General features: G+C 48.2%; 2 protein-coding genes and 1 long non-coding RNA gene across 3 annotated transcripts in view; all 3 read left to right on the forward strand.

The window, feature by feature from the left end:
• LOC310697606 overlaps nucleotides 1-26,528 on the forward strand; it is a 54,946-nt gene that overhangs the window by 8,319 nt on the left and 20,099 nt on the right. The window lies entirely within an intron of this gene.
• On the forward strand, nucleotides 518-20,347 carry MFSD12 (major facilitator superfamily domain containing 12). Its single transcript, XM_083483937.1, has 10 exons — nucleotides 518-1,117; nucleotides 9,394-9,604; nucleotides 10,401-10,533; nucleotides 11,883-12,080; nucleotides 13,558-13,650; nucleotides 15,424-15,516; nucleotides 15,970-16,140; nucleotides 16,962-17,056; nucleotides 19,158-19,288; nucleotides 19,893-20,347. Exons 1-10 carry the CDS (start codon nucleotides 835-837, stop codon nucleotides 19,979-19,981), a joined length of 1,497 nt encoding a protein of 498 aa, XP_083340063.1. The 5' UTR covers nucleotides 518-834; the 3' UTR covers nucleotides 19,982-20,347.
• Nucleotides 26,234-26,528, forward strand: part of LOC310697429 (GRAM domain-containing protein 2A-like) — an 18,811-nt gene continuing 18,516 nt past the window's right edge. Inside the window, exon 1 of the mRNA XM_083484094.1 lies at nucleotides 26,234-26,385. Within this exon, the coding sequence (XP_083340220.1) occupies nucleotides 26,333-26,385 (53 nt within the window). The 5' untranslated portion in view covers nucleotides 26,234-26,332. The remainder of the gene's footprint in view (nucleotides 26,386-26,528) is intronic.

Raw genomic sequence — 26,528 nt, forward strand, 5'->3', positions numbered from 1 at the left:
CGACTGGACCTAATGGTCCCTTTACCTTTAGCTTTGAAAAATTTCAGTTCCCAGGGTTCTCTGGGGGAAGTAACGCGCTTCAAAGGTGTGTTCAATATCCTTTAGAACAAGGCTTCCCAAACTTTGGTCTCCGCTTGTTTTGGGACTACAACTCCCATCATCCCTAGCTTGCATGACCCAGGGGTGAGGAAAGATGGGAATTGTAGTTCCAAAAAAACCACGCTGGAGACCCACGTTTGGGAAACCCTCCTTTAGAAAGCAGAAATTACAAGGGCATTCATTCCAATGGGTCTACTCTGGAGTAGGATTCCGCTGAAGCCGAGGGAGCGGGGCCGACGCCTGCTGACACAAGCGCCAGGAATCTGCCACCGTGGCCGTTTCGCTTCTCTTAACGCTACTAGGAAGCAGCATCGCCCGGGGCGGCAACGGGGCGGGGAGTGCGGCGCTCGGCTCCTCCTGCGCTCGGGCGGGTTTTCCTCCGCCCCCGGAGCCTGCCCATTGGCTCCGGCGGCGGCTTGGCCTCGGATCCGCGATGGAGAAAGAGGAGGAGGCGCGGAGATCTGCGCGCGGTGGTGGTGCCAGCCCGCTTGGGGGCGCCGCGGAACCGGCCAGCTGGACGCGCCTCCGACGCGCACGGGGGGTTTCCCGGAGCCCATAAAAAGCCGGCCGGAGGACGCATGGCTGGACAGAGCCTCCCGCGCGTCCCGGCTCTCCTCTGCCTCCGCTGGGCTCCGTCCGGGCCCGCCCTGGACGCCCGCCTGCTCGGAAGCTGATGCGCCCTGACCGTGCGCTTTTACGCGCGGCTGGTGCGCTTTTACGCGCGGCTGGGGCGCCATGGGAGACTCCCAGCGGCGGCCGCCGCCGGAGCCTTTGTCGGCGCGCTCCCGGCTCAGCTACTCGGTGGGGCACTTTCTCAACGACCTGTGCGCCTCCATGTGGTTCACCTACTTACTGGTTTACTTCCACTCCATCCTGGGCTATAGCACCAGCCACGCGGGGGCGCTCTTGCTGGTGGGGCAAGTGGCCGACGGCGTCTGCACGCCGCTGGTGGGCTACGAGGCGGATCAGGCCGGCGGCTGCGGGCGCTACGGGAGGAGGAAGTCGTGGCACTTGGCCGGTGAGCTTGCAGCGGCGCGGGAATGGTGGAGAGGAGTGGGAAGAGAGATCCAGAGGGGTGGGGTGGGGGTTGTTTGCAGGAAGAGCTGTGGCTTTGCATATATCTAGGAAAAGAGAGAGAGAGAGGCCCAGGCTGGACAGAACCGGCCTTGCCTGGGGCTTGCCGGATTCTCCTCTGCCCCAGCATCCTGCCTCTGACAGAGGACAGCTGAGCAGATCTCTTCCCGGCGTTTGATTATTTCATTTGTTTCCAAATGTGAGTTGGTTACATTGAAACCTCTCAAATCCACTTAACAGCACTGGCATCAGTGACAAAAACAGCTTCGCATTTTATTAAAAAATAAACTGCCCTTTTAAAATGTGGGGTTTTTTGGGGGGGGGTTGGGTTGTTGTTTTAATTTTTATTAGGTATTTTGTGGTTTTATATCTCGATTTTGTTCTGTGAACCGCCCTCAGAGCCCCGGGTGTATATAAATTCAATAAATAAAAATTTTATTGTTTATTTTACACACAAATTCCTACGAAGCAACTTGTGGCAACATCACAGTATGGAAAAGCACGTATTTAAAAATGCAATGTGGATTGGCAGTCTTAACAATTTTTAACCCAAGGCACTTAGTATCTGGGATAAGGGTGTGTGTGTTTTTTTAAAAAAATTGTCTTCTTCAAAGGCTTTTAGCTCCCTTCATGTGGTACACTGTCCCAGGGCATGGAGGGTTGATTTTAGATTACAGTGGTACCTCGGGTTAAGTACTTAATTCGTTCCGGAGGTCCGTTCTTAACCTGAAACTGTTCTTAACCTGAAGCACCACTTTAGCTAATGGGGCCTCCTGCTGCCACCTCGCCGCTGGAGCACGATTTCTGTTCTCATCCTGAAGCAAAGTTCTTAACCTGAAGCACTATTTCTGGGTTAGCGGAGTCTGTAACCTGAAGCATATGTAACCCGAGGTACCACTGTATCTTGATAAATACAGCCACTAAGTGCATCTGTGCTTTCCAAAAGAGTCATATGAGGTCAGGTCAGAAAGGTCATCAAGTTCAGCGGTCCATTTTCCACTCCATGCTTCTCTGATATTTGCAAGCAGGACTTGAGGAATACAGCTGTGTTGGCTGGTTCGTTTGTTGCCCAGTGGTAGACTGCCATGGCTGGTGGAGGTTTATCTCTCTCAGGTGGGCCAAATGGTGAGAAAGGTGTCCTTGGAGTTGGGAGTGCAGCAGCCACTGTTGCTCCCATTAAATGTAAAGGGACCCCTGACCATTAGGTCCAGTCATGGCCGACTCTGGGGTTGCGGCGCTCATCTTGCTTTACTGGCCGAGGGAGCCGGCGTACAGCTTCCGGGTCATGTGGCCATCGTGACTAAGCCGCTTCTGGCGAACCAGAGCAGCGCACGGAAACGCCGTTTACCTTCCTGCCGGAGCAATACCTATAGATCTACTTGCACTTTGACGTTCTTTTGAACTGCTAGGTTGGCAGGAGCAGGGACTGAGCAACGGGAGCTCACCCTGTCATTGCGGGGGTTCGAACCGCCGACCTTCTGATCAGCAAGTCCTAGGCTCTGTGGTTTAACCCACAGCGCCACCTGCGTCCCTTTTGCCCCCATTCCCTACGGCAATTCGAATCAATGGAGGAGATTACCTGCCGCAATTAAATTAATATTATTTAGAAACAGCGTTCCCTTCCAGAGTGTGGAATGCTTCTTTGATACGATACGATACGATAATCTTTATTGCCATTGTCCCCTACAGAACAACAAAATTGAAAAAAATCTACATCAGACATTCAGAAACCCACAAGCCTGCTATCCCAGCTATCCCAGCCTGGTTAGCCCCCTAAAAACTCTGATACCCCATAATTAAATACAATATACTCCCATAGAGACTACCTTAAGGTAAAGGGACCCCTGACGGTTAGGTCCAGTCGTGGCCGACTCTGGGGTTGCGGCGCTCATCTCGCTTTACTGGCCAAGGGAGCCGGCGTACAGCTTCCGGGTCATGTGGCCAGCAGGACTGAGCCGCTTCTGGCGAACCAGAGCAGCGCACGGAAACGGCGTTTACCTTCCCGCCGGAGCGGTACCTATTTATCTACTTGCACTTTGACGTGCTTTCGAACTGCTAGGTTGGCAGAAGCAGGGACTGAGCAATGGGAGCTCACCCCGTCGTGGGGATTCGAACCGCCGACCTTCTGATCGGCAAGCCCTAGGCTTACACTGCGTTTAAAACCAAAATCGCATTTGGATAGAAACTGTTTCTCGGGCGGCTAGTCCTAGTCCTCTGGAATCGGGGATAGGGGAACACAGTGGCCATTCATACAGCCCCCATTCTCTTTACATTAAACTTGAAAACCCACAGTTGGTTAGAGCACGCCAAGGTTGCAGGTTCGATCACCGTACGGGACTGCTACATATTCCTGCATTTCAGGGGGTTGGGCTCGGATTTCTTCCAGCTCTACAATTGTGTGATTCTATGTAGGGGGGAAACTATGATCAGTTAAGTGCAATACGTGGTTCCAAGTTCCGCAAACTCTTGAGTCTGAGAGAGGGCCAGGGGAACTTCTAGGGCGGCTATTCATAACTCTTATACAAACCTCTCACATCTGTTTTTTTCGAAACCTGCACTTCCCCCTTCTTTGAGCTGTGTCTTGTAGGGAGACAACCCAATTCCATGACTCTTTGTTACATCATCTTGTTCAGAGGTTTGATACCTTGGCCCAAATCTTTCGCATCCATCGAGATCTGCTCCCTTTGCACCTTCGGGAAGAACTGGGCACCTCAGACATAATTATCTCTTCTTATCATTTGTTGTTTAGTCATTTAGTCATGTCCGCCTCTTCGTGACCCCCTGGACCAGAGCACGCCAGGCCCTCCTGTCTTCCACTGCCTCCCGCAGTTTGGTCAGACTCATGTTTGTAGCTTCGAGAACAGTGTCCCACCATCTCGTCCTCCGTCGTCCCCTTCTCCTTGCGCCCTCCATCTGTCACATTCTACTCATGTCAAAACACCAGGCAGGCCCCACAAATAACCCAGAGGTGCATTTTAAATAAAAGGACACATTCTACTCATGTAAAAACATGCTGATTCCCGGACCGTCCGCGGGCCGGATTAAGAAGGCGATTGGGCCGCATCCGGCCCCCGGGCCTTACGTTGCCTACCCCTGCTCTAGAGAGTTGGACCTGCCTGCCATAGGTGATCAGCAGGAGAGGCGCTTGTCTGCGATCTCCTTTGCCAGATCTCCTCTGCTTTTTTACGCTGAGCCTTGGTTTAGTTTAAGCATTAAATGTGCCGACTTCGTTTGTTCCCGGCTGGAAGGACGTCGTTCCTGTTTACTCTCCGTTCTGATTCTCCGACTTCCTCCATTTCCCCTTGTGATGAACTCTTAGGAAAACCTGGCCGGTGGGGTCATAAATTGCTACTTCAGGGTTTTTTCGACATGTTTGTTGGGACGCTGTGTTCCAGCAAGAGCAAGAGCTCCGCATGGCTTATCGCCGCTGCTTCCATTTGCGATGAGTCAGGTCGTTCTGAGAACCTGCGACAAAAGATCACTCAGTCCTAGAATCATAGAATCCTAGAGTTGGAAGAGACCACAAGGGCCATCGAGTCCAGCCCCCTGCCAAGCAGGAAACACCATCAGAGCACTCCTGACATATGGTTGTCAAGCCTCTGCTTAAAGACCTCCAAAGTGGGAGACTCCACCACACTCCTTGGCAGCAAATTCCACTGTCGAACAGCTCTTACTGTCAGGAAGTTCTTCCTAATGTTTAGGTGGAATCTTCTTTCTTGTAGTTTGGATCCATTGCTCCGTGTCCGCTTCTCTGGAGCAGCAGAAAACAACCTTTCTCCCTCCTCTATGTGACATCCTTTTATATTTTTGAACATGGCTATCATATCACCCCTTAACCTCCTCTTCTCCAGGCTAAACATGCCCAGCTCCCTTAGCCGTTCCTCATAAGGCATCGTTTCCAGGCCTTGGACCATTTTGGTTGCCCTCCTCTGGACACGTTCCAGTTTGTCAGTTTGTCCTGATCGTGTTCCCTCCGGAAGGAAGATCTTCTTCCCTCTCTCCTAACGTTACAACTAGTGGGCATAAAAAAACACAGAATTTAGGGCCCCCCAACGGTCATCCAGTCCAACCCCGCTTTGCAATGCAGGAATCTCAGCTAAAGCTAAAGCTGGAAATTACAACTAATCCAGAACGCGGCAGCCAGACTGATGACTGGGAGCGGCCGCCGAGACCATATAACACCGGTCTTGAAAGACCGGCATTGGCTCCCAGGACGTTTCTGAGCACAATTCAAAGTGTTGGTGCTGACCTTGAAAGCCCTAAATGGCCCAGTAGACCTGAAGGAGCGTCTCCACCCCCATCATTCTGCCCGGACGCTGAGGTCCAGCACCGAGGGCCTTCTGGCGGTTCCCTCACTGTGAAAAGCAAAGCTACAGGAAACCAGGCAGATGGCCTTCTCAGTAGTGGTGCCTGCCCTGTGGAACGCCCTCCCACCAGATGTCAAGGAAATAAGCAACTATCTGACTTTGAGAAGACATCTGAAGGCAGCCCTGTTTAGGGAAGCTTTTAATGTTTGATGCATTACAGTATTTTAATATATATTTTTGAAGCTGCCCAGAGTGGCTGGGGAAGCCCAGCCAGATGGGCGGGGTATAAATAATAAATTATTATTATTATTATTATTATTATTATTATTATTATTATTATTATTATTATTATTATATAAAGCAGCCATGACAGATAGCCACCCGACCTCTGCTTCAAGGAAGGAGAGTCCACCTCGCAGGGCGGTTTGGACATTTGGTTATGACCCCGGTCATACCTTCTTTAAACGCTTGTTCCTTTGTACGCACCACTTCTCTCCAAACAATACCCCTTTGTCGCTGTTAATTGCACGGTGCGCTGTTTTCAAAGTGAATCGCGAGGCTTCGGCTCAAATCCTCCACTCGTTCTGCTCTGAGTAGACCCACCAAAAGGAATGGCCGCGACTCGCTGGTTTTCAAAACGCTGGTGTGAGACTTTATATGGCCTTCTGCGAAGGTTGTGTATCCTGAACACGACTTCACACTTCCAATCGCCTTCTCAATCTGGCCTGCGGATGGTCCAGGAATCAGCATGTTATTACATGAGTAGAATGTGTCCTTTTATTTAAAATGCACCTCTGGGTTATTTGTGGGGCCTGCCTGGTGTTTTGACATGAGTAGAATGTGTGCTTTCATTTAAAATGCACCTCTGGGTTATTTGTGGGGCATAGGAATTTGTTCATATTTTTTTCCAAAATATAGTCGTCGTCCCCCACAAGGTCTGAGGGACAGTGGACTGGCCCCCTGCTGAAAAAGTTTGCTGATCCCTGGCATAAATAATATACACACTCTTGAATCGACCAAAATAAAAAAACAACCGTATGCAAATAATAATCTGTGAGTTTACAGAAATTAAACTTAAGTTAAATTTATACAGTCTCTCCCCCCCCCCATCTTTTTACTAACATAAAATAGACGTCCGATGATTTCCCCATGCAAACTAACTTTCTGGTGTTAATAACTGATCGTTATTAACTTACTCTTTCTGTGTTTTCTGATACCTTCTTACAACAATTTGTACCCTTCTTTCTTAACAGTGACTTTCAACAAGGGTCATTCAAATGTTGTCATAGGTATTGTAGCAATGTTATAGTTCTGTAAATAACTCATATATATATATCCCATTTTTGAAAGGGGTTGTTTGGTGGCTGGCTGTGATTTTCAACCTCCCCACAGCTTCAGCAGCTGAGATTGGAGTTGGGTTGGTTTTTCCGGTGGGCGGCTGATGGCGAAAGCTGTGGCCAAAGTCCCATCTCCTCAAGGCGATGAGTCCAGCTGGTCAACAGTCACATGACCTCTGCTCACATGACCACAAAAAAGTGAGCCTGTGGGGCGAACTCTAGATAGGATTCCCCTTCCTATTCGAGGGTCAGTCAGCCAGCAGCAAGTTAATAATAATAATAATAATAATAATAATAATAATAATAATGTTTAGTCGTGTCCGACTCTTCGTGACCCCATGGACCAGAGCACGTCAGGCACTCCTGTCTTCCACTGCCTCCCGCAGTTTGGTCAGACTCATATTATTATTATTATTAATAATAATAATAATAATTTATTATTTATATCCCGCCCATCTGCCTGGGTTTCCCCAGCCACTCTGGGCGGCTTCCAACAAAGCATTAAAATACAGTGGTCTGTTAAACATTAAAAGCTTCCCTAAACAGGGCTGCCTTCAGATGTTCAGGCTAGATCCTTATGTTTTACTTGAGAGTAGACCCCTTTGAAATGAATGGACGCAAGGAACTTGCACTTGGGTAGATTTGTGTATGTGCAGACATACCCCAGCCTCCGCAAGGCTATGAGGTTTTACCCAGTGTTCGCCCTGCTCAGAGTAAACCCATGGAAACGAATGGCCGCGACTGACTTGGGTCCATTGTTGCCAATTACCGTATTTTTCTCCCTATAAGGCGCACCAGACCACAAGACGCACCTAGTTTTTGGAGGAGGAAAACAAGAAGAAAAATATTCTGAATCTCAGAAGCCAGAACAGCAAGAGCGAAAGCAGCAATCCCTCTTGCTGTTCTGGCTTCTGGGATAGCTGCGCAGCCTGCATTCGCTCCGTAAGACGCACACACATTTCCCCTTACTTTTTAGGAGGGGAAAAGTGAGTCTTATAGAGCAAAAAATAAGGTAGCTGGCTGAGGACTAGGAACTTAGTTTAACTTCGGGAAAGGACCCTAGAGAGCAGATCCGCTGAAACGAACTAACATCGGATCTGCAACCTAAAAGTTAACTGCTTTGTGCAGAATGCCGTCCTGGGCAGCTTGAATTTTACGGTTTTTTGGTTTTAATTTGTGGCGGTGAAAACCCCAGAAAATAATATCCTGCCGCAGAACGGTTGGCAGAGACACACAAACCTTGGAGGGGAGTGTTAGCTCTTGATAACGCTGTGTGTGTTTGCGAGGAGCAGATAACTCAGCGAAACCTTTTTCTCTTTTAAAAAGAGGAATTGGAAAGTACAGATGCCGTATGCCTCAAACATCTGACTTTTCATAGTCGCACTGAAAAGTTCCCTTTTCTGACGAAACTTGCAAAAAGGGTATCATTGGTGGACTGTCTCCTTCCTGGTTTTGTTGCTTTCGAAAATCACAGGAGGCTTAATCATCAAAAAGCAAACAGATCCACGTCCGAATTTTTCTGGTTCAAAGTGAATCTGGGAGCAGTTCTAGGTTGGGACAAGAGGGTCTTGTGACTGGAGGAGTGGACAGACTTCTTAGGCTTTAGATAAGCAATGATCTCATAAAGCAGATGAGATTTTTTTCTTCTTCTTCAAAAAGGTGAACTTTGCCCAGGACTGGGGGTGTTGGGGAATGAGGACACACGACCGAGCTACAAGCAATCAGCAAAGCATTTTTGAATCCACTGGGAGATGTGTGTGGGCACACGTGTCTGGATTTTAGCTTCATTTTGTGATGACATCTGTTGTTGTTTAGTCGTTTAGTCGTTCCTATTTTTTCCCAAATATAGTCCGGCTCACCACATGGTCTGAGGGACAGTGGACTGAACCAAGGCTGAAAAAGTTTGATGATCCCCTGGCTTAGGGCCTCATCAAACCTAAATCCAGCCCCGGATACCGCTGTACAGTAGTACCTCGGATTACATACGCTTCAGGTTACACACTCCGCTAACCCAGAAGTAGTGCTTCAGGTGAAGAACTTTGCTTCAGGATGAGAACAGAAATCGTGCTCCGGTGGCGCGGCAGCAGCAGGAGGCCCCATTAGCTAAAGTGGTGCTTCAGGTTAAGAACAGTTTCAGGTTAAGTACGGACCTCCAGAACGAATTAAGTATTTAACCCGAGGTACCACTGTATATACCGTATTTTTTGCTCTATAAGACTCACTTTTTCCCTCCTAAAAAGTAAGGGGAAATGTGTGTGCGTCTTATGGAGCGAATGCAGGCTGCGCAGCTATCCCAGAAGCCAGAACATCAGGAGGGATTGCTGCTTTCACTGCGCAGCGATCCCTCTTGCTGTTCTGGCTTCTGAGATTCGGAATATATTTTTTCTTGTTTTCCTCCTCCAAAAACTAGGTGCGTCTTGTGGTCTGGTGCATCTTATAGAGCGAAAAATACGGTATATTGAGCAGTCCGTAAGTGCTTGTTAAATAAACGGAGAGCATTTTTGCAGCGCCTGCTCCCAGTGTTTTAAAATGCCCCTTCCTTCCTTCTATCTCTCTCTTATTTCCTTCTCCTGTAGGTACCATCTGCGTCCTCCTGTCCTTCCCCTTCATCTTCAACCCTTGCCTGGGATGCTCGGAGAACACCCCCCAGTTTGCAGCCCTCATCTACTTCATCCCCTTCATCGTCATCTTCCAGTTCGGCTGGGCCGCCACCCAAATCTCCCACCTCTCTCTCATCCCGGAGTTGGTGGAAAGCGATCATGGAAAGGTGGAGCTCACAGCTTTCCGGTGAGGCCTGGCGCTCAACTGAAGGACTTTCTTGCCCTGATCTGACCACAGTGATCCATGCGACGGTCACCTCCAGGCTTGACTACTGTAATTCGCTCTACGCGGGGCTGCCCTTGAAGCTGACCCAGAAACTCCAGCGGGTGCAGAATGCCGCGGCGAGGCTCCTTACGGGGTCTTCGCCGTGGGATCACATTCATCCAGCGCTTTACCAACTGCACTGGCTCCCGGTAGAGTACAGGGTCAGGTTTAAGGTGCTGGTTTTGACCTTTAAAGCCCTATGCAGCCTAGGACCCTCGTACCTACGGGACCGCCTCTCCTGGTACGCCCCGCGGAAGACCTTAAGGTCCACAAATGACGACACTTTGGAGGTCCCAGGTCGCAAGGTGGTTAGATTGGTCTCAACCAGAGCCAGGGCCTTTTCAGCACTGGCCCCGGCTTGGTGGGACGCTCTGTCACAAGAGACCAGGGCCCTGCAGGACTTGACATCTTTCCGCAGGGCCTGCAAGACAGAGCTGTTCCGCCTGGCCTTTGGGTTGGACTCAGTCTGACCCTTATGTTTCCCTCCCCTTATGGTTTTGATCTATCGGCTACTATTAAAATGAGGCTGCATTTTAAATTGCATATTAACCTGTATTTTAAATTGTGTGTCGTCGTCCCCCCCCCATTATGTTTTTGCTGTAATTTTACTGGTGTTAGCCACCCTGAGCCTGGGTATAAATAAAATTTATTATTATTGTTAAACTCCGTCCTTGAACTGCGCAATTCCTGACCGCATCCTCTCCCGTGGCTTTTACAGGTATGCCTTCACCGTCATGGCTAACATCACCGTTTATGCAGCGGCCTGGCTGCTCCTTCACTTCCAGGTGGGCCACCGCGGGCAGCCAGAACAGAGTCACCACCTCGGCCGCCATGACATCCCCGTCTTTCGGGTGAGTGCAAGGAGGAAGCGGAACTGTTCCACCAGAGTCCTTAATTGCTCCTGGGCCGATGATGATGGTGGTGGTGGTGGTGGTGATAATAAAAACAACCAACAAATAATAATAATAACTAATAATAATAATTTATAATAATACAGTGGTACCTCAGGTTACATACGCTTCAGGTTACAGACTCCGCTAACCCAGAAATAGTGCTTCAGGTGAAGAACTTTGCTTCAGGATGAGAACAGAAATTGTGCTCTGGTGGCACAGTGGCAGCAGGAGGCCCCATTAGCTAAAGTGGTGCTTCAGGTTAAGCACAGTTTCAGGTTAAGAACGGACCTCCGGAATGAATTAAGTACTTAACCCGAGGTACCACTGTAATTTATAATACCCCACCCATCTGGCAGGCACCACCACCGAGAAGGCCCTCTGCCTGGTTCCCTGCAACCTTCTCTTTTAAATCAGAACTGGTGAAGGTCTGGTGTGAGTGTCTGGAGGCGGTTGGAGGATGGATGGCGGCTAATGGATTGAGGTTGGATCCTGACAAGACAGAAGGACTGTTTTGGGGGGACAGGAGGCGGGCGGGTGTGGGGGACTCCCTGGTCCTGAATGGGGTCACTGTGCCCCCAAAGAACCAGGTGCGCAGCCTGGGGGTCATTCTGGACTCACAGCTGTCCATGGAGGCACAGGTCAAATCTGTATCCAGGGCAGCTACATCTGGTATGCAGGATGAGACCCTCCCTGCCCGCAGACTGCCTGGCCAGAGTTGAATAAGAATATATGGGAGTCAATATTAAGGATTAGAATATTAATAAAGGAGAAGAGGTTAGTCATTGAAAAGAATCAATATACCGTATTTTTTGCTCTATAAGACGCACTTTTCCCCTCCTAAAAAGTAAGGGGAAATGTGTGTGCATCTTATGGAGCGAATGCAGGCTGCGCAGCTATCCCAGAAGCCAGAACAGCAAGAGGGATTGCTGCTTTTGCTGCACAGCGATCCCTCTTGCTGTTCTGGCTTCTGAGATTCAGAATATTTTTTTTTCTTGTTTTCCTCCTCCAAAAACTAGGTGCGTCTCGTCATCTGGTGCATCTTATAGAGCGAAAAATACGGTAATTAGAAGTATGAATTTGGAGAACTGACATAATGAAATTCAGTTACAGGGGATTTGAGGAAGTCAAATTCTCAATGTGATGAGAATTAGGTATGTGAAGAAACCATTTTTCTTTGTGTTTAGGTTATTGTAGTATAATGTGCTTTTCTTTGTTTGTTACGCCATCTTTGTGAGAAATGTTGAAAATCAATAATTTTTTTGGAAAAAAAAGAAAGTCAAAGCCTTTCTCTTCCCCCTTGAATTCAGAATCTGTCTCTGATCGTGGTGGGGATCGGGGCCGTCACTTCGCTTCTCTTCCATCTGGGCACGAAAGAAAAGAGTGCCCCGGTTTCCAGGCTCCCGGATCCTGAGGAACGGACCCCCCTGTTGCCCCCGGATCGAAAAACCCCAGCTCGGCCCCTGCTGCTTTGGAAACATTGGCTTTTGGAACCTTCTTTCTACCAGGTGAGTTCAAGCGATGAGGGAGCAAGGAGATGATTGGCCCCAGGCAGGTGACTCGGTCTCTATTGCCTTAGCCCCATGGGATATAGGGGGCCTAGCCCCAATTCCAGGATACTGAGGGCCTTCTGGCGAGTCCCTCCGTGCGAGAAGCGAGGTTGCAGGGAACCAGGCACAGGGCCTTCTCGGTGGTGGCGCCCTCCCATCAGATGTCAAGGAAATAAAGAACTATCTAACTTTTGGAAGATATCTGAAGGCAGCCCTGTTTAGGGAAGCTTTTAATGTTTGATGTATTTTGATATTTTGTTGGAAGCCGCCCAGAGTGGCTGGGGAAGCCCAGCCAGATGGGCAGGGTATAAATAATAAATTATTATTATTATTATTATTATTAGCCCAATGAAGCTGATCTTTGTGTGGTTAACTATTGAGATCCACCTCTTATACGGATGGGCTGTCTGGAGGATACAGTCATACCTCTTGTTACGTCCGCTTCAGGTTATGTTTTTTCAGGATACGTCCCACGGCGACCCGGAAGTAACGGAACGGGTTACTTCCGGGTTTCGCTGTTCACACATGCACAGATGCTCGAAATGACATCATGCTCGGAAGCAGCGAATCACGGGTCGCGTTCTGCTCATGTTGCGAATGGGGCTCTGTATAGTTTGGGTTGTTCTGTCCCTAAAATTCTGGTGTTGTTTTTTTTACAAAGGTTATTTTAAACATCCTTTACAGTTCATTATATATCATTTCTCAGTAAGCTTTAACCTCGCTACAGTGGTCCCTTGGTTCTCAAACGCCTTGGTACTCAAACAACTTGGAACCCAAACACTTCAAACCCGGATGTAAGCATTCCAGTTTTCGAACTTTTTTTGGAAGCTGAACGTGACCCGTTTTGTGTGTTGCACTTCCGATTTGAGTGCCACACTTTTTCGTGTATAAGACTAGGGTTTTTTTACTTACAAATTATGTGGGAAAACTGCGGGTCGTCATTATACACAGGGCAATCTCCCCCCCCCTATTTTCTTAAATTGGAGTCCCTAAAAATTGGGAGCATCTTAAAGGTAAAGGGACCCCTGACCATTAGGTCCAGTCGTGGCCGACTCTGGGGTTATGGCGCTCATCTCACTTTACTGGCCGAGGGAGCCGGCGTACAGTTTCCGGGTCACGTGGCCAGCAGGACTGAGCCGCTTCTGGCGAACCAGAGCAGCACATAGAAACGCCGTTTACCTTCCCGCTGGAGCGGTACCTATTTATCTACTTGCGCTGGTGTGCTTTCGAACTGCTGGGTTGGCAGGAGCAGGGACCGAGCAACGGGAGCTCACTCCGTCAAGGGGATTCGAACCGCCGACCTTCTGATCAGCAAGTCCTAGGCTCTGTGGTTTAGACCACAGCACCACCCGCGTCCCAGGGAGCATCTTATACACAGAAAAATACAGTATATAATAATCCTCCCTTGACTGTCTCTCCTCTTCTTTCTTTCCAGGTGGCAATATTGTATATGGCCACACGGCTCATCGTCAATCTCTCCCAAACCTACATTGCGATGTACCTCACCAATTCACTCATGCTCCCTAAGGTGAGTCCGACTGGAAGCAGGCTTGGTGCTAGAAGCATCCTTCACCTGGTTGCTAAGGCAACCGGCTCCTGAGGATGCGAGGGACCAATTTCATTCCCCCCCCCCGCAAATTTTTTTTATTGGTTTTCCAAATTTATAACAGAAAAGAAAAACATTACAATACAAAAAACAAACAGACAGACAGACAAACATTTATCCTAACTTTTACAATCCCACTTTTGTGAGGTGACTTCCTTGAATGCCGAGTTTCCATCTAACTCATTGTAGCAGTTTTCCAATACTATTTTCAAATAAAATTAACTTCAATTAACATCTTTCTTTCTTTTCATATTAACTTCTATCCACAGGGTTATGCAATTGTAACATATTCCACTCCTAAGCCAATCATTGCTTAATGTGGATTACGAAATTGTTGCTAATATTTTGGCCGATAGGTTGAAGAAGGTTCTGTCAGATTATATGCCTGGACATATGAAAGAGAATGTTAGGAATATAATCGACATTTTGCAAAGATTAGAAGTTCAAGGGACCAATTTCAAAACACACACACACCCCGGGCTCTCTTGTGGAGTTACAGAAATCTAGCTGTTTTTGGAGCAGGATTTGCCAATCAGGGGAGATTTGCAGAGGGTTGCCACACATGCATGGCGCCAGCGGTTTGCCATTTCCGGTGACATCTCGTGAGAGACCCCCAAAATCTCCCAGGGGCTTCCGAGATCCCAGTAAGCGAGGCTCTTGTGAGCTCTCGTTGAAAGCCGCTGTTTTTCTCATGAGGTGGCGGTTGAGTTCTGCCTCAGTCTGGACGGTCCGGTCTGATAGATATAATTATAATATAATTTATCATTTATACCCCGCCCATCTGGCTGGGTTTCCCCAGCCACTCTGGGCGGCTCCCAACAAAATATTAAAAACACGACAAAACATCAAACATTAAATACTTCCCTAAACAGGGCTGCCTTCAGATGTCTTCTAAAAGTCAGGTAGTTGTTTATCTCCTTGACATCTGACGGGAGGGTGTTCCACGGGGCAGGCGCCACCACCGAGAAGGCCCTCTGCCTGCTTCCCTGTAACTTCACTTCTCGCAGGGAGGGAACTGCCAGAAGACCCTCGGAGATGGACCCAGATGTCCAGGCTAGATGATGGGGGTGGAGACGCTCCATCAGGGATACTGGGCCGTTTAGGGCTTTCAAGGTCAGCACCAACACTTTGAATTGTGCTTGGAAACATACTGGAAGCCAATGTAGGCCTTTTAGTACTGGTGTTATATGGTCTCGGCAGCCGCTCCCAGTCCTGCATTCTGGATTAATTGTAGTTTCCGGGTCACCTTCAAAGGTAGCCCCACAGAGAGCGCATGGCAGTAGTCCAAGTGGGAGATAACCAGAGCATGCACCACTCTAGCGCAGGCACCCCGGACTCGGCCCTCCAGATGTTTTGGGACTACAGCTCCCATCATCCCTGACCATTGGTCCTGTTAGCTAGGGGTGATGGGAGTTGTAGTCCCAAAACATCTGGAGGACCGAGTTTGGAGATGCCTGCTCTAGCGAGTCTCCGGGTCACCTTCCAAGGCAGCCCCACAGAGAGCGCATGGCAGTAGTCCAAGCGGGAGATAACCAGAGCATGCACCACTCTGGAGAGACAGTCTGCGGGCAGGGAGGGTCTCATCCTGCATACCAGATAGAGCTGGGAGACGGCTGGTCCTGGTTTTCAGCTCTTCCTCCTCCAGAGATAACAGAGTCCATCCTGTTTTTCCCCCTGACTCTTGCCTTCCTGCAGAGGTTCATCGCCACAATTCCCCTAGTGATGTACATTAGCGGCTTCCTTTCCTCGTTTCTGATGAAGACTGTGAACAAGAAGATTGGCAGGAATGTGAGTAGCTCACATGCATCTCTGGGTTATTTGTGGGGCCTAGGAATCCGTTCATTATATTTACCGTATTTTTCGCTCTGTAAGACGCAGCAAACCACAAGACGCACCTAGTTTTTGGAGGAGGAAAACAAGAAGAAAAATATTCTGAATCTCAGAAGCCAGAACAGCAAGAGGGATCTCTGTGCAGCGAAAGCAGCAATCCCTCTTGCTGTTCTGGCTTCTGGGATAGCTGCGCAGCCTGCATTCGCTCCATAACACACATTTCCCCTTACTTTTTAGGAGGGGAAAAGTGAGTCGTATAGAGCAAAAAATACAGTATTTCAAAATAGAGTCCGGCCCCCTAAAAGGTCTGAGGGACAGTGGACCGGCCCCCTGCTGAAAAAGTTTGCTGACATCTGGTCTAGTGTTTCTATAATTTTTCAAAATCTCTTCCTTTCTCTCCTTTATGTTTAGCTCACCTACTTCGTGGGCTTGCTAATCATCCTGGCGTTTGCTTCCTGGGTGGCTTTGGCCGAAAGAATCGGCGTGGAGATCTATGGTGCAGCCGTCCTTTTGGGCACAGGTTCGGCCACAATCCTGGTAACTTCTCTCTCCATGACGGCCGACCTCATTGGCAGCAACACAGTACGTAATGTGGGCATGCGCAGAGCGCACGGGCGATCTTGCCAGGGAAACACGCACACATACATCACCAGTATGTGGATGATACCAAGCTCTACCTCTCTTTTAAATCAGAACCAGTGAAGGTCCTGTGTGAGTGTCTGGAGGCGGCTGGAGGATGGATGGCGGCTAACAGATTGAGGTTGAATCCTGACAAGACAGAAGGACTGTTTTGGGGACACAGGGGGCGGGCCAGTGTGGGGAACTCCCTATTCCTGAATGGGGTCACTGTGCCCCTGAAGGACCAGGTGCGCAGCCTGGGAGTCATTTTGGACTCACAGCTGTCCATGGAGGCGCAGGTCAATTCTGTGTCCAGGGCAGCTCCATCTGGTACGCAGGATGAGACCCTTCCTGCCCGCAGACTGCCTCGCCAGAGTGGTGCATGCTCTGGCTATCTCCCGCTTGGACTACTGCCATGCACTCTACGTGGGGCTGCCTTTGAAGGTGACCCAGAAACTCACTAGAGCAGGCATCCCCAAACTTGCACTTTGATGTGCTTTCGAACTGCTAGGTTGGCAGGAGCAGGGACCGAGCAACGGGAGCTCACCCCGTCATTGCAGGGATCCGAACCGCCGACCTTCTGATCGGCAAGCCCTAGGCTCTGTGGTTTAACCCACAGCGCCACCCGCGTCCCTTATTATAATTATAATTATGTCATAATTTATTCCATTCCATCTTCATAACACACTTTACAGTACATTTCAAATTGTAGCAATTTTCAATTCTGTGTGTATGTATGCTGAACTTTTCTGGAGCCCAAATGGCAATCTCGTTTTCTCCAACAGCACAGCGGTGCCTTCGTCTACGGAGCCATGAGCTTCACAGATAAAGTCGCCAATGGAGTGGGCGTGATGATCATCCAGAATTTGCACCCGTGCCCGTAAGTAGGAATGTTACCGGCTGAAGCCGCAAACCGTAGCATAACAGTTTGCAGCAATTGCAGGGTGCAAGACGCTTTGCTCCTGGTGAGAGCAATTCTGAGAAGGAACAGCTCTTGCATAATAAACTTGATTTGAAATAGGCGTAGAATAATTTCGATCTCAACTTGGTCACTGTATTTTTCGCTCTATAAGACGCACCAGACCACAAGACGCACCTAGTTTTTGGAGGAGGAAAACAAGAAAAAAAATATTCTGAATCTCAGAAGCCAGAACAGCAAGAGGGATCGCTGCGCAGCGAAAGCAGCAATCCCTCTTGCTGTTCTGGCTTCTGGGATAGCTGCGCAGCCTGCATTCGCTCCATAAGACACACACACATTTCCCCTTACTTTTTAGGAGGGAAAAAGTGAGTCTTATAGAGCAAAAAATACGGTATTTATCATTTTGATGCAAGCCATTTAAATGCTTTGCCGATTTGGCCGAGGATTTTACATATGTTAAGTGATGAACTAATATGTTTAATTTCATAATGTGAAGATCTAAGGATGTTAATGTTTAAGATACATTTTATAAGAACTGCGATTTGGAAAACCGTTAAAAAGATATGCAATGAAATTCAACCAAGGGGAAGCGAGGAAGTCACTTAACAAAGTTAAGAAGTGTAATTTTTAATAAGGCTATGATATATGTTTGTTTGTCTTATGTGTTCGTTTGTTTATAATATTGTGAAAACCAATAATTTTTTTTTAAAAAAATAAAATAAAATAAATGCTTTGCCGATTAAGTGGTACAGCCGTACCTTGGTTGCCGAACGGAATCCGTGATCATTTTATTGTTTTAATACGCTGCAAACCGCTTGGAGGTTTTAAATTAAATAAGTAAACCAGCCGAAAACCTAGGCGCGGCTTCTGATTGACTGCAGGAGCTTCCCGCACTCATCCGGAAGCCGCGTGGGACGTTCGGCTGCCGAAAATTGTTCACGAACCGGAACGATAGCTTCTGGGTTCGCAGCGTTCAGGGAACCAAAACGTTCGAGTCGCAAGCCGTCCGTCAAGCAAGGGATGACTGTACATCATTTCCCAGGAATCTCTCGCCTGGCTTGTTGGCTGCTTCCGGTTCTGTACGCAAGAGATCTCCCAGGAATTTGGCCCGAAGTCACTCTTCCTTTAACAGGTTGGAGGTTGGATGATGGATGGCGGCTAACAGATTGAAGTTGAATCCTGACAAGACAGAAGGACTACTTTTGGGAGGCAGGGGGCGGGCGGGTGTGGGGGACTCCCTGGTCCTGAATGGGGTCACTGTGCCCCTGAAGGACCAGGAGCGCAGCCTGGGAGTCATTTTGGACTCACAGCTGTCCCTGGAGGCGCAGGTCAGTTCTGTGTCCAGGGCAGCTCCATCTGGGACGCAGGATGAGACCCTCCCTGCCTGCGGACTGTCTCGCCAGAGTGGTGCATGCTCTGGTTATCTCCCGCTTGGACTACTGCAATGTGCTCTACGTGGGGCTACCTTTGAAGGTGACCAGAAACTGCAATTAATCCAGAATGAGGCAGCCAGACTGGGGACTGGGAGTGGCCGCCGAGACCATATAACACCGGTCTAGAAAGACCTACATTGGCTCCCAGTACGTTTCCGAGCACAATTCAAAGCGTTGCTGCTGACCTTTAAAGCCCTAAATGGCCCAGTATCCCTGAAGGAGCGTCTCCACCCCCATCGTTCTACCCGGACACTGAGGTCCAGCTCCGAGGGCCTTCTGGCGGTTCCCTCCCTGTGAGAAGCCAAGTTACAGGGAAGCAGGCAGAGGGCCTTCTCGGTGGTGGCGCCCTCCCTGTGGAACTCCCTCCCACCAGATGTCAAAGAGAACAACAACTACCAGACTTTTAGAAGACATCTGAAGGCAGCCCTGTTTAGGGAAGCTTTTAATGTTTCATGTATTACAGTATGCTAATATTTTTTGGGAAGCCGCCCAGAGTGGCTGGGGAAGCAGAGCCAGATGGGTGGGGTATAAATAATAAATTATTATTATTATTATTATTATTATTATTATTATTATTATTATTTATTAACAAGCCCCTGTTGCCTTCCCTTTTCCTTCTCTCTCCCCAGGACGGAACACTGTTGCGGCAACTGCGTTCCCTTTTACCGTTGGGTGATGGTGGCTGTCACCGGAGGAATGGCCGTCGTCGCCACCCTGGGCCTCGCCTGCATAATGATTTGGCCCATCCGCGTCCGGTTCCGTAAGTCGGGTTTCGTTTTGCCTTGGGGGGCGGGGAGACGGGGACCCGGCCGGCGAAAGAGGTGTCCCCTCAGAACGAACGAATGAATTTTTTATTTGTTACAAGTAGGTAGCCGTGTTGGTCTGCCGTAGTCGAAACAAAATAAAAATAAAAAATTCCTTCCAGTAGCACCTTAAAGGTAAAGGGACCCCTGACCATTAGGTCCAGTCGTGACCGACTCTGGGGTTGCGGCGCTCATCTCGCTTTATTGGCCGAGGGAGCCGGCGTTCAGCTTCCGGGTCATGTGGCCAGCAGGACTAAGCTGCTTCTGGCGAACCAGAGCAGCGCACGGAAACGCCGTTTACCTTCCCGCCAGAGCGGTGCCTACTTATCTACTTGCACTTTGTGCTTTCGAATTGCTAGGTTGGCAGGAGCAGGGACCGAGCAACAGGAGCTCACCCCGTCATTGCGGGGATTCGAACCGCCAACCTTCTGATCGGCACGTCCTAGGCTCTGTGGTTTAACCCACAGCACCACCCGCGTCCCTATATATGACCTTAGAATTCCTATAATGAAACCTAAATGAACAGTTTCAGCGATCTCTGTTTCTCGCTTCTTCCTGCAGATGATGTCTCCGTTTCTGGACTGGCCGGCACACGATCACGGGAACTCGGAGACTCCGAAGGCGGCGAAAATCCCGGTGTCGTCAACTGAGGCTCTGTTTCCTTTGGAAGGAAGACGCCACGGCAAGGAACACCCAAAGACTCGGCTGCCCTCCCCTCGAACCAACTGGGTCCTTCTTGAGAATCGGGACCATTCGCAACTCTTTCCTTTTCCCCCTCCTTGCACATTTTGCACAGTTCCTTCTCGTCACCCGCCCTGAACTTCCTTTTGCACGTCGAACACAAAAGTTACTAGACCTCACGAAGGAAGACATTCTCCACCCACCCAGCCCCTATCTTCCCTGCCCTCGCCACATCAGACCACTTTTATATATACATATATAAATATAAATCTACTTGTATATAAGAATTATAAATAAAGGTGTGTGTTTTTATTAAAAAAGAAAAGAAAAAGGAAGTTTAAGTAAAGCTGTTTCCTTTATGTCTGTCTCTTCGCTAAGTCATAAAACCTGGACGTTGAAGCCAGTGTTGTTGTTTTAGTTTATATATATATATATATATATATATATATATATATATATATATATATCGCTTTATTGATTCCAAAAAGAAAACAGTCAACAAAAATACTTGTAACACAAAAAGATATACAGTGGTGCCTCGCAAGACGAAAAGAATCCGTTCTGTGATTCTCTTCGTCTAGCGGTTTCTTCGTCTTGCGAAGCAAGCCCATTGACGGATTAGAGGATTAGCGCTATAATAATAATAATAATAATAATAATAATAAATAATAATAATAAATTTTATTTATATCCCGCCCTCCCCAGCCGAAGCCGGGCTCAGGGCGGCTAACAACAATCAAATAATCAGTCAAATAATCACACAATCTAAAAATATTTCATTATAAAAATTAATTAAATCAAATTGATGGCAACCAATTAAGCAAAATTCTGCGCCCTGACCAAAAGCCTGGCGGAACAACAACAATTAGCGGCTTTTAGCGGCTTATCTGCTGATCGGATCAGCTGATAAGCGGCTTAGCGGCTTAGAAAAAGGGGGGGGGAAGGAAAAAAACCCAGCAGGAACTCGCAAGACATTGTCGTCTTGCAAAGCAAGCCCACAGGAAATTCGTTTTGCGAAGCACCTCCAAAACGGAAAACTCTTTCGTCTAGCGAGTTTTCCGTCTTGCGAGGCATTCGTCTTGCGGGGCACCACTGTAATGGTTTTGTAATACGTGTCTTCTATGGCATGGGGAGGCAACCCTAAGGCCCAGGGGCCGGATCCGGCCCAATCGCCTTCTCAATCCAGCCCGCAGACAGTCCGGGAATCAGCTTGTTTTTACATGAGCAGATTGTGTCCTTTTCTTTAAAATGCATCTCTGGGTTACTTGTGGGGCATAGGAATTCGTTCATTATATTTTTCGGTTCATTTGTTTTTTGACTGTGGAACCCAGTTCAGCTACTGATGGATTGATTGATTGATTGATTGTGCGACTGCAGAAATGGATAAAAGCCCCCCATTCAAACAGTGACTATCATCAGTACAGGTAAGGAAAAATTAATAATTTTAATTCTTATCATATACATACTGTCTTGTTTATTTTATAGTGCAGTACATTGATTATTGCTTTCATTTTATGGCTCTCGTTAGATAGTAAAATTCATGTTAAATTGCTGTTTTAGGGGTTGTTTGATTTAAAAGTCTGGAACGGATTAATCCGTTTTGCATTACTTTCTATGGGAAAGCGCACCTTGGTTTTGGAACGCTTTGGTTTTGGAACGGAATTTCGGAACGGATCAAGTTTGAGAACCAAGGCACCACTGTATAGGTTTTTCCTAATGACACTCAGCACCCTTAACGAACTACAACTCCCATAATTCTTTGGGGCAGCCAAGCCTGTTTTAAGTGCTATGACCCCAGTTTGAATGTATAGCTCAGTTGTAGCCAAAAGCAAAAGGACATGTGATTGTATCAGTCCATCATTTAAGGCACTGATTCATTGTGCCAGTGGTGGAATCTAGACACATTTTTTAAAAGTCGTGAAAATGCTTTTTTAAAAAAACGTTTTGAAAAATACATTCAATTTTCCGTAGCTCACTATCGCCATCTAGTGTTGCATTTGTATAATGCACTTTGCAGCCGACTTGAAACCTTTCCTTTGCGGCTGCATAGCCGAGTCCAGAGTTTCATTGCAGAACATGCAGAAACACACCAGCCCGGAAATACAGAAGTCTCTGTTCCTCTTTTTTCAAAAGGAATTGCAAAATGAACTTTTCCCTTTTCCCAACTGCTATCCTGTTTCTTTGTTGTTTAGTCATTTAGTCGTGTCCGCCTCTTTGTGACCCCCTGGACCAGAGCATGCCAGGCCCTCCTGTCTTCCACTGCCTCCCGCAGTTGGGTCAGACTCATGTTTGTAGCTTCGAGAACACTGTCCCACCATCTCGTCCTCCATCGTCCCCTTCTCCTTGTGCCCTCCATTTTTCCCAACATCAGGGTCTTTTCCAGGGAGTCTTCTCTTCTCCTGAGGTGGCCAAAGTCTTGGAGCCTCAGCTTCAGGATCTGTCCTTCCAGTGAGCACTCAGGGCTGATTTCCTTCCGAATGGAGAGGTTTGATCTCCTTGCAGTCCATGGGACTCTCAAGAGTCTCCTCCAGCACCAAAATTCAAAAGCATCCATTCTTTGGCGATCAGCCTTCTTGATGGTCCAGCTCTCACTTCCATACATAACCACTGGGAAAACCATAGCTTGAACTATATGGACCTTTGTTGGCAAGATCCTGTTTCTACGGGTTGGAATTTACTTATTCCTGATCCCCCTTGCCAGCTCCTTACAGGGCAGCCTCGACCACGAAGCTTGCACAATGTGTGTGTGTTTCGTTTCACGAGATCGGGTGCTCTGCTCTGAAATGGGAGCAAGTTCCAACCTGTCTGAACAGGAAACTAGCAAAAGAAATTATTGGCTGGCAAGACAGTGGAATGCGGAAGAAGTGATCTTGTTTTTTAAAATATCAGCTTGGCAGTAAAAGTGGAGTTGCTAAGATCCCTGATTAATCTCACGCTAGGGATCATTTATTAGCAGGTTTAACCGTGTGGTTCAGTTACACCAGGTGTAAGCAAACGTTTTCAGCCGGGGGCCGGTCCACTGTCCCTCAGACCTTGTGGGGGGCCGGACTATATATTTTTTTTTGGGGGGGGAATGAACAAATTCCTATGCCCCACAAATAACCCAGAGATGCATTTTAAATAAAATTACACTTTCTGCTCATGTAAAAACACCTGGCAGGCCCCACAAATAACCCAGAGTTGCATTTTAAATAAAAGGACACATTCTACTCATGTAAAAACACGCTGATTCCTGGACCGTCCACGGGCCGGATTGAGAAGGTGATTGGGCCGGATCCGGCCCCCGGGCCTTAGTTTGCCTACCCATGGATTAATCCGTTTTGCATTCCTTTCTATGGGAAAGCGCGCCTCGGTTTTGGAACGCTTTGGTTTTGGAGAAGCAAGTCACCGCTGTAAATTCGTCCGGCATGGCTTATTTTTGAGAAGCCCATGCTGGGTCTTAGCAAAGTCCTTTTCTAAGTGCTCACATTTTGTTGTTGTTTAGTCGTGTCCGAGTCTTCGTCACCCCCTGGACCAGATCACACCAGGAGGCGTGTCTGCAACAGAAATCCTGCCTGCCAGGATACCTGATAATGGTCACTGATTGCATTACCCGGGCAGCCCGGCTGTTCTTCTGTGATGGCAAATACTTTAATTCCTGATTCAGGCTTACAAGCTCAGCTGCTTTTTCTATTTCCTTAACTACCTCTTGAGCTCTTTAAACAGCCATTCTCTTTGGTGCTTCTTCGACAAAACTGTTTGCCCAGGCTGAAGAGTAGATCTGTTTACCCTCCTGTACTCCGGGTCATATAATACGTTGTTAAGAAGCACGTCAGCGTAACCGAACCATAAATTCTAACACTTCTAGCTTTGATTACGCGGAACGGCTTTTGTCCCACAAAGCCCAAGAGAGTTGCCGTTGTTCTCTTGAACAAACAGGATTATTAGAATGGATTATTAGAGTTGGAAAGGGTCCCAGGGGTCATCTAGTCCAACCCGCTGCAATGTGGGGTTGTAAGAATTTAAAGATCTCAAATATATAAATTAAAGGTTCATAAATTTACAAGGCAAACAAATACTTAAGTAGGTAAACCACGTGTCTGAAACAGTGAAAAAGGACAATCCTGAAACAAATTTTGACTCTCCCAAATTTGACCTCAAATGTTTCTCTGCAAGGAGGAAGGAAATGGAAGAACCTCTCCATTCTCTTTTCCTTACCTGTCTTTAGGGCATCTTTCTCCCTATTTTCAGGGGAGAAACGTTGGAGGGGTTGGAATAGGACGTCCCTATTTTCAGGGAAGAAACGTTGGAGGGGATGGAATAGGACGTCCCTATTTTCAAGGGAGAAACGTTGGAGGGGATGGAATAGGACGTCCCTATTTTCAAGGGAGAAACGTTGGAGGGGAGGGAATAGGACGTCCCTATTTTCAAGAGAGAAACATTGGAGGGGATGGAATAGGACATCCCCATTTTCAGGGGAGAAATGTTGGAGGGGATGGAATAGGACGTCCCTATTTTCAAGGGAGAAATGTTGGAGGGGATGGAATAGGACGTCTCTATTTTCAGGGGAGAAACATTGGAGGGGATGGAATAGGACGTCTCTATTTTCACGGGAGAAACGTTGGAGGGGATGGAGTTATGTGGCCCCCGAGCAAAGGAAATAATTAACTATACAACCTTTAGAAGACATCTGAAGGCAGCCCTTGATGGACTTTTTTTGTTTAATGCTATGTTTTAATATATGTTGGAAGCTGCCCTGAGTGGCTGCGGCATGGGGTATAAATAGTAAATTTATGATGACGATGGAATAGGACGTCCCTATTTTCATTGGAGAAATGTTGGGCGGTAAGCAATGCGTCTTGATTATCTTCAGCCCAGAGGACAAGCTACTAATATGCCTCTCAAGACATTATCAGAGCGTTCAGCTGCTGTTTCCACCAAGACTTTCTTTTCCCCCCTGTTGGTTCCTGCAGGTGTTTAATTATTTTCTAGCGTTGCAAGAGTCCTTCACCTCGAAAGCACCTTCGTTGCCTCATCAGACAGGTGAGCTCAGCCATAAAAGAAAAAAAAAGAAATAGGAGAACGGGGCTTTTGAATCTGACCTGATTCATAGCAACAAGGGACGCAGGTAATGCTGTGGGTCGGCAGTTCGAATCCCCGCGATGGACAGGGTGAGCTCCCGTTGCTCGGTCCCTGCTCCTGCCCACCTAGCAGTTCGAAAGCACGTCAAAGTGCAAGTAGATAAATAGGTACTGCTCCGGCGGGAAGGTAAACGGCGTTTCTGTGCGCTGGCCATAGCGGCTTAGTCCTGCTGGCCACATGACCCGGAAGCTGTACCGGCTCCCTTGGCCAGTAAAGTGAGATGAGCGCCGCAACCCCAGATTCGGCCACAACTGGACCTAATGGTCAGGGGTCCCTTTGTTGTTGTTTAGTCATTTAGTCGTGCCCGCCTCTTCGTGGCCCCCTGGACCAGAGCACGCCAGGCACTCTTGTCTTCCACTGCCTCCCGCAGTTTGGTCAGACTCATGCTGGTAGCTTCGAGAACACTGTCCCACCATCTCGTCCTCTGTCGTCCCCTTCTCCTTGCGCCCTCCATCTTTCCCAACATCAGGGTCTTTTCCAGGGAGTCTTCTCTTCTCATGAGGTGGCCAAAGTCTTGGAGCCTCAGCTTCAGGATCTGTCCTTCCAGTGAGCACTCAGGGCTGATTTCCTTCAGAATGGAGAGGTTTGATCTTCTCGCAGTCCATGGGACTCTCAAGAGTCTCCTCCAGCACCAGAATTCAAAAGCATCCATTCTTCGGCCATCAGCCTTCTTGATGGTCCAGCTCTCACTTCCATACATCACTACTGGGAAAACCATAGCTTGAACTATACGGACCTTTGCTGGCAAGGTGATGTCTCTGCTTTTTAAGATGCTGTCTAGGTTTACCTTTATCTCTGCTGCAAGCAGAAGATGGACTGGGAAGACGGACAACTTTTGGGGAGCTGGAGAGCATCTTTGGGTACCACACAGCAGAGGCAACGTGAGTGGCCGTGGGGGAGGCGCCGGCAACCTCCCTTCACGCCAAAAGGAGTCCCTATGCCGTTGCCGCGGCAACCTTTTGAAGGATGTCTGTCTCCAGGCAACTTGGGCTGCCAGAGGAGAAGTCATGTTTGCGCTCCGAATCGCCTTGGAGTCGACAGCTTCCTGGTCTTGCTGGCAGCAGGTGGAATCCCGGACAGCGTTGGACTTCAGACTTTTCTCACCCTACCTGCAGATAAAAGCAGCTGAGGGGAGGTTCAGAGGGCAGACGGCTGGAGAGGAAGGCGAGGAAGAGGAAGACAGCTCTTCCGCGTGAGAAATGGACCACCTCAAAGCTGCTGAAGATGTCATCTTGGGGCGGCCAAGTAAGCTGTAAGTGGCTCTGCTATTTTGGGGAAGGGGTACACTTGCAGTCAATATGATTCCACCCCCGCTGGAAATCAGGGGAGAAACGTTGGAGGGGATGGAAGAGGACGTCCCTCTTTTCAGGGGAGAAACGTTGGAGGGGATGGAAT

This window comes from Podarcis liolepis (assembly GCF_965112155.1).
Source record: "Podarcis liolepis genome assembly, chromosome: 18".
In the NCBI taxonomy this organism is placed as follows: Eukaryota; Metazoa; Chordata; class Lepidosauria; order Squamata; family Lacertidae; genus Podarcis; species Podarcis liolepis.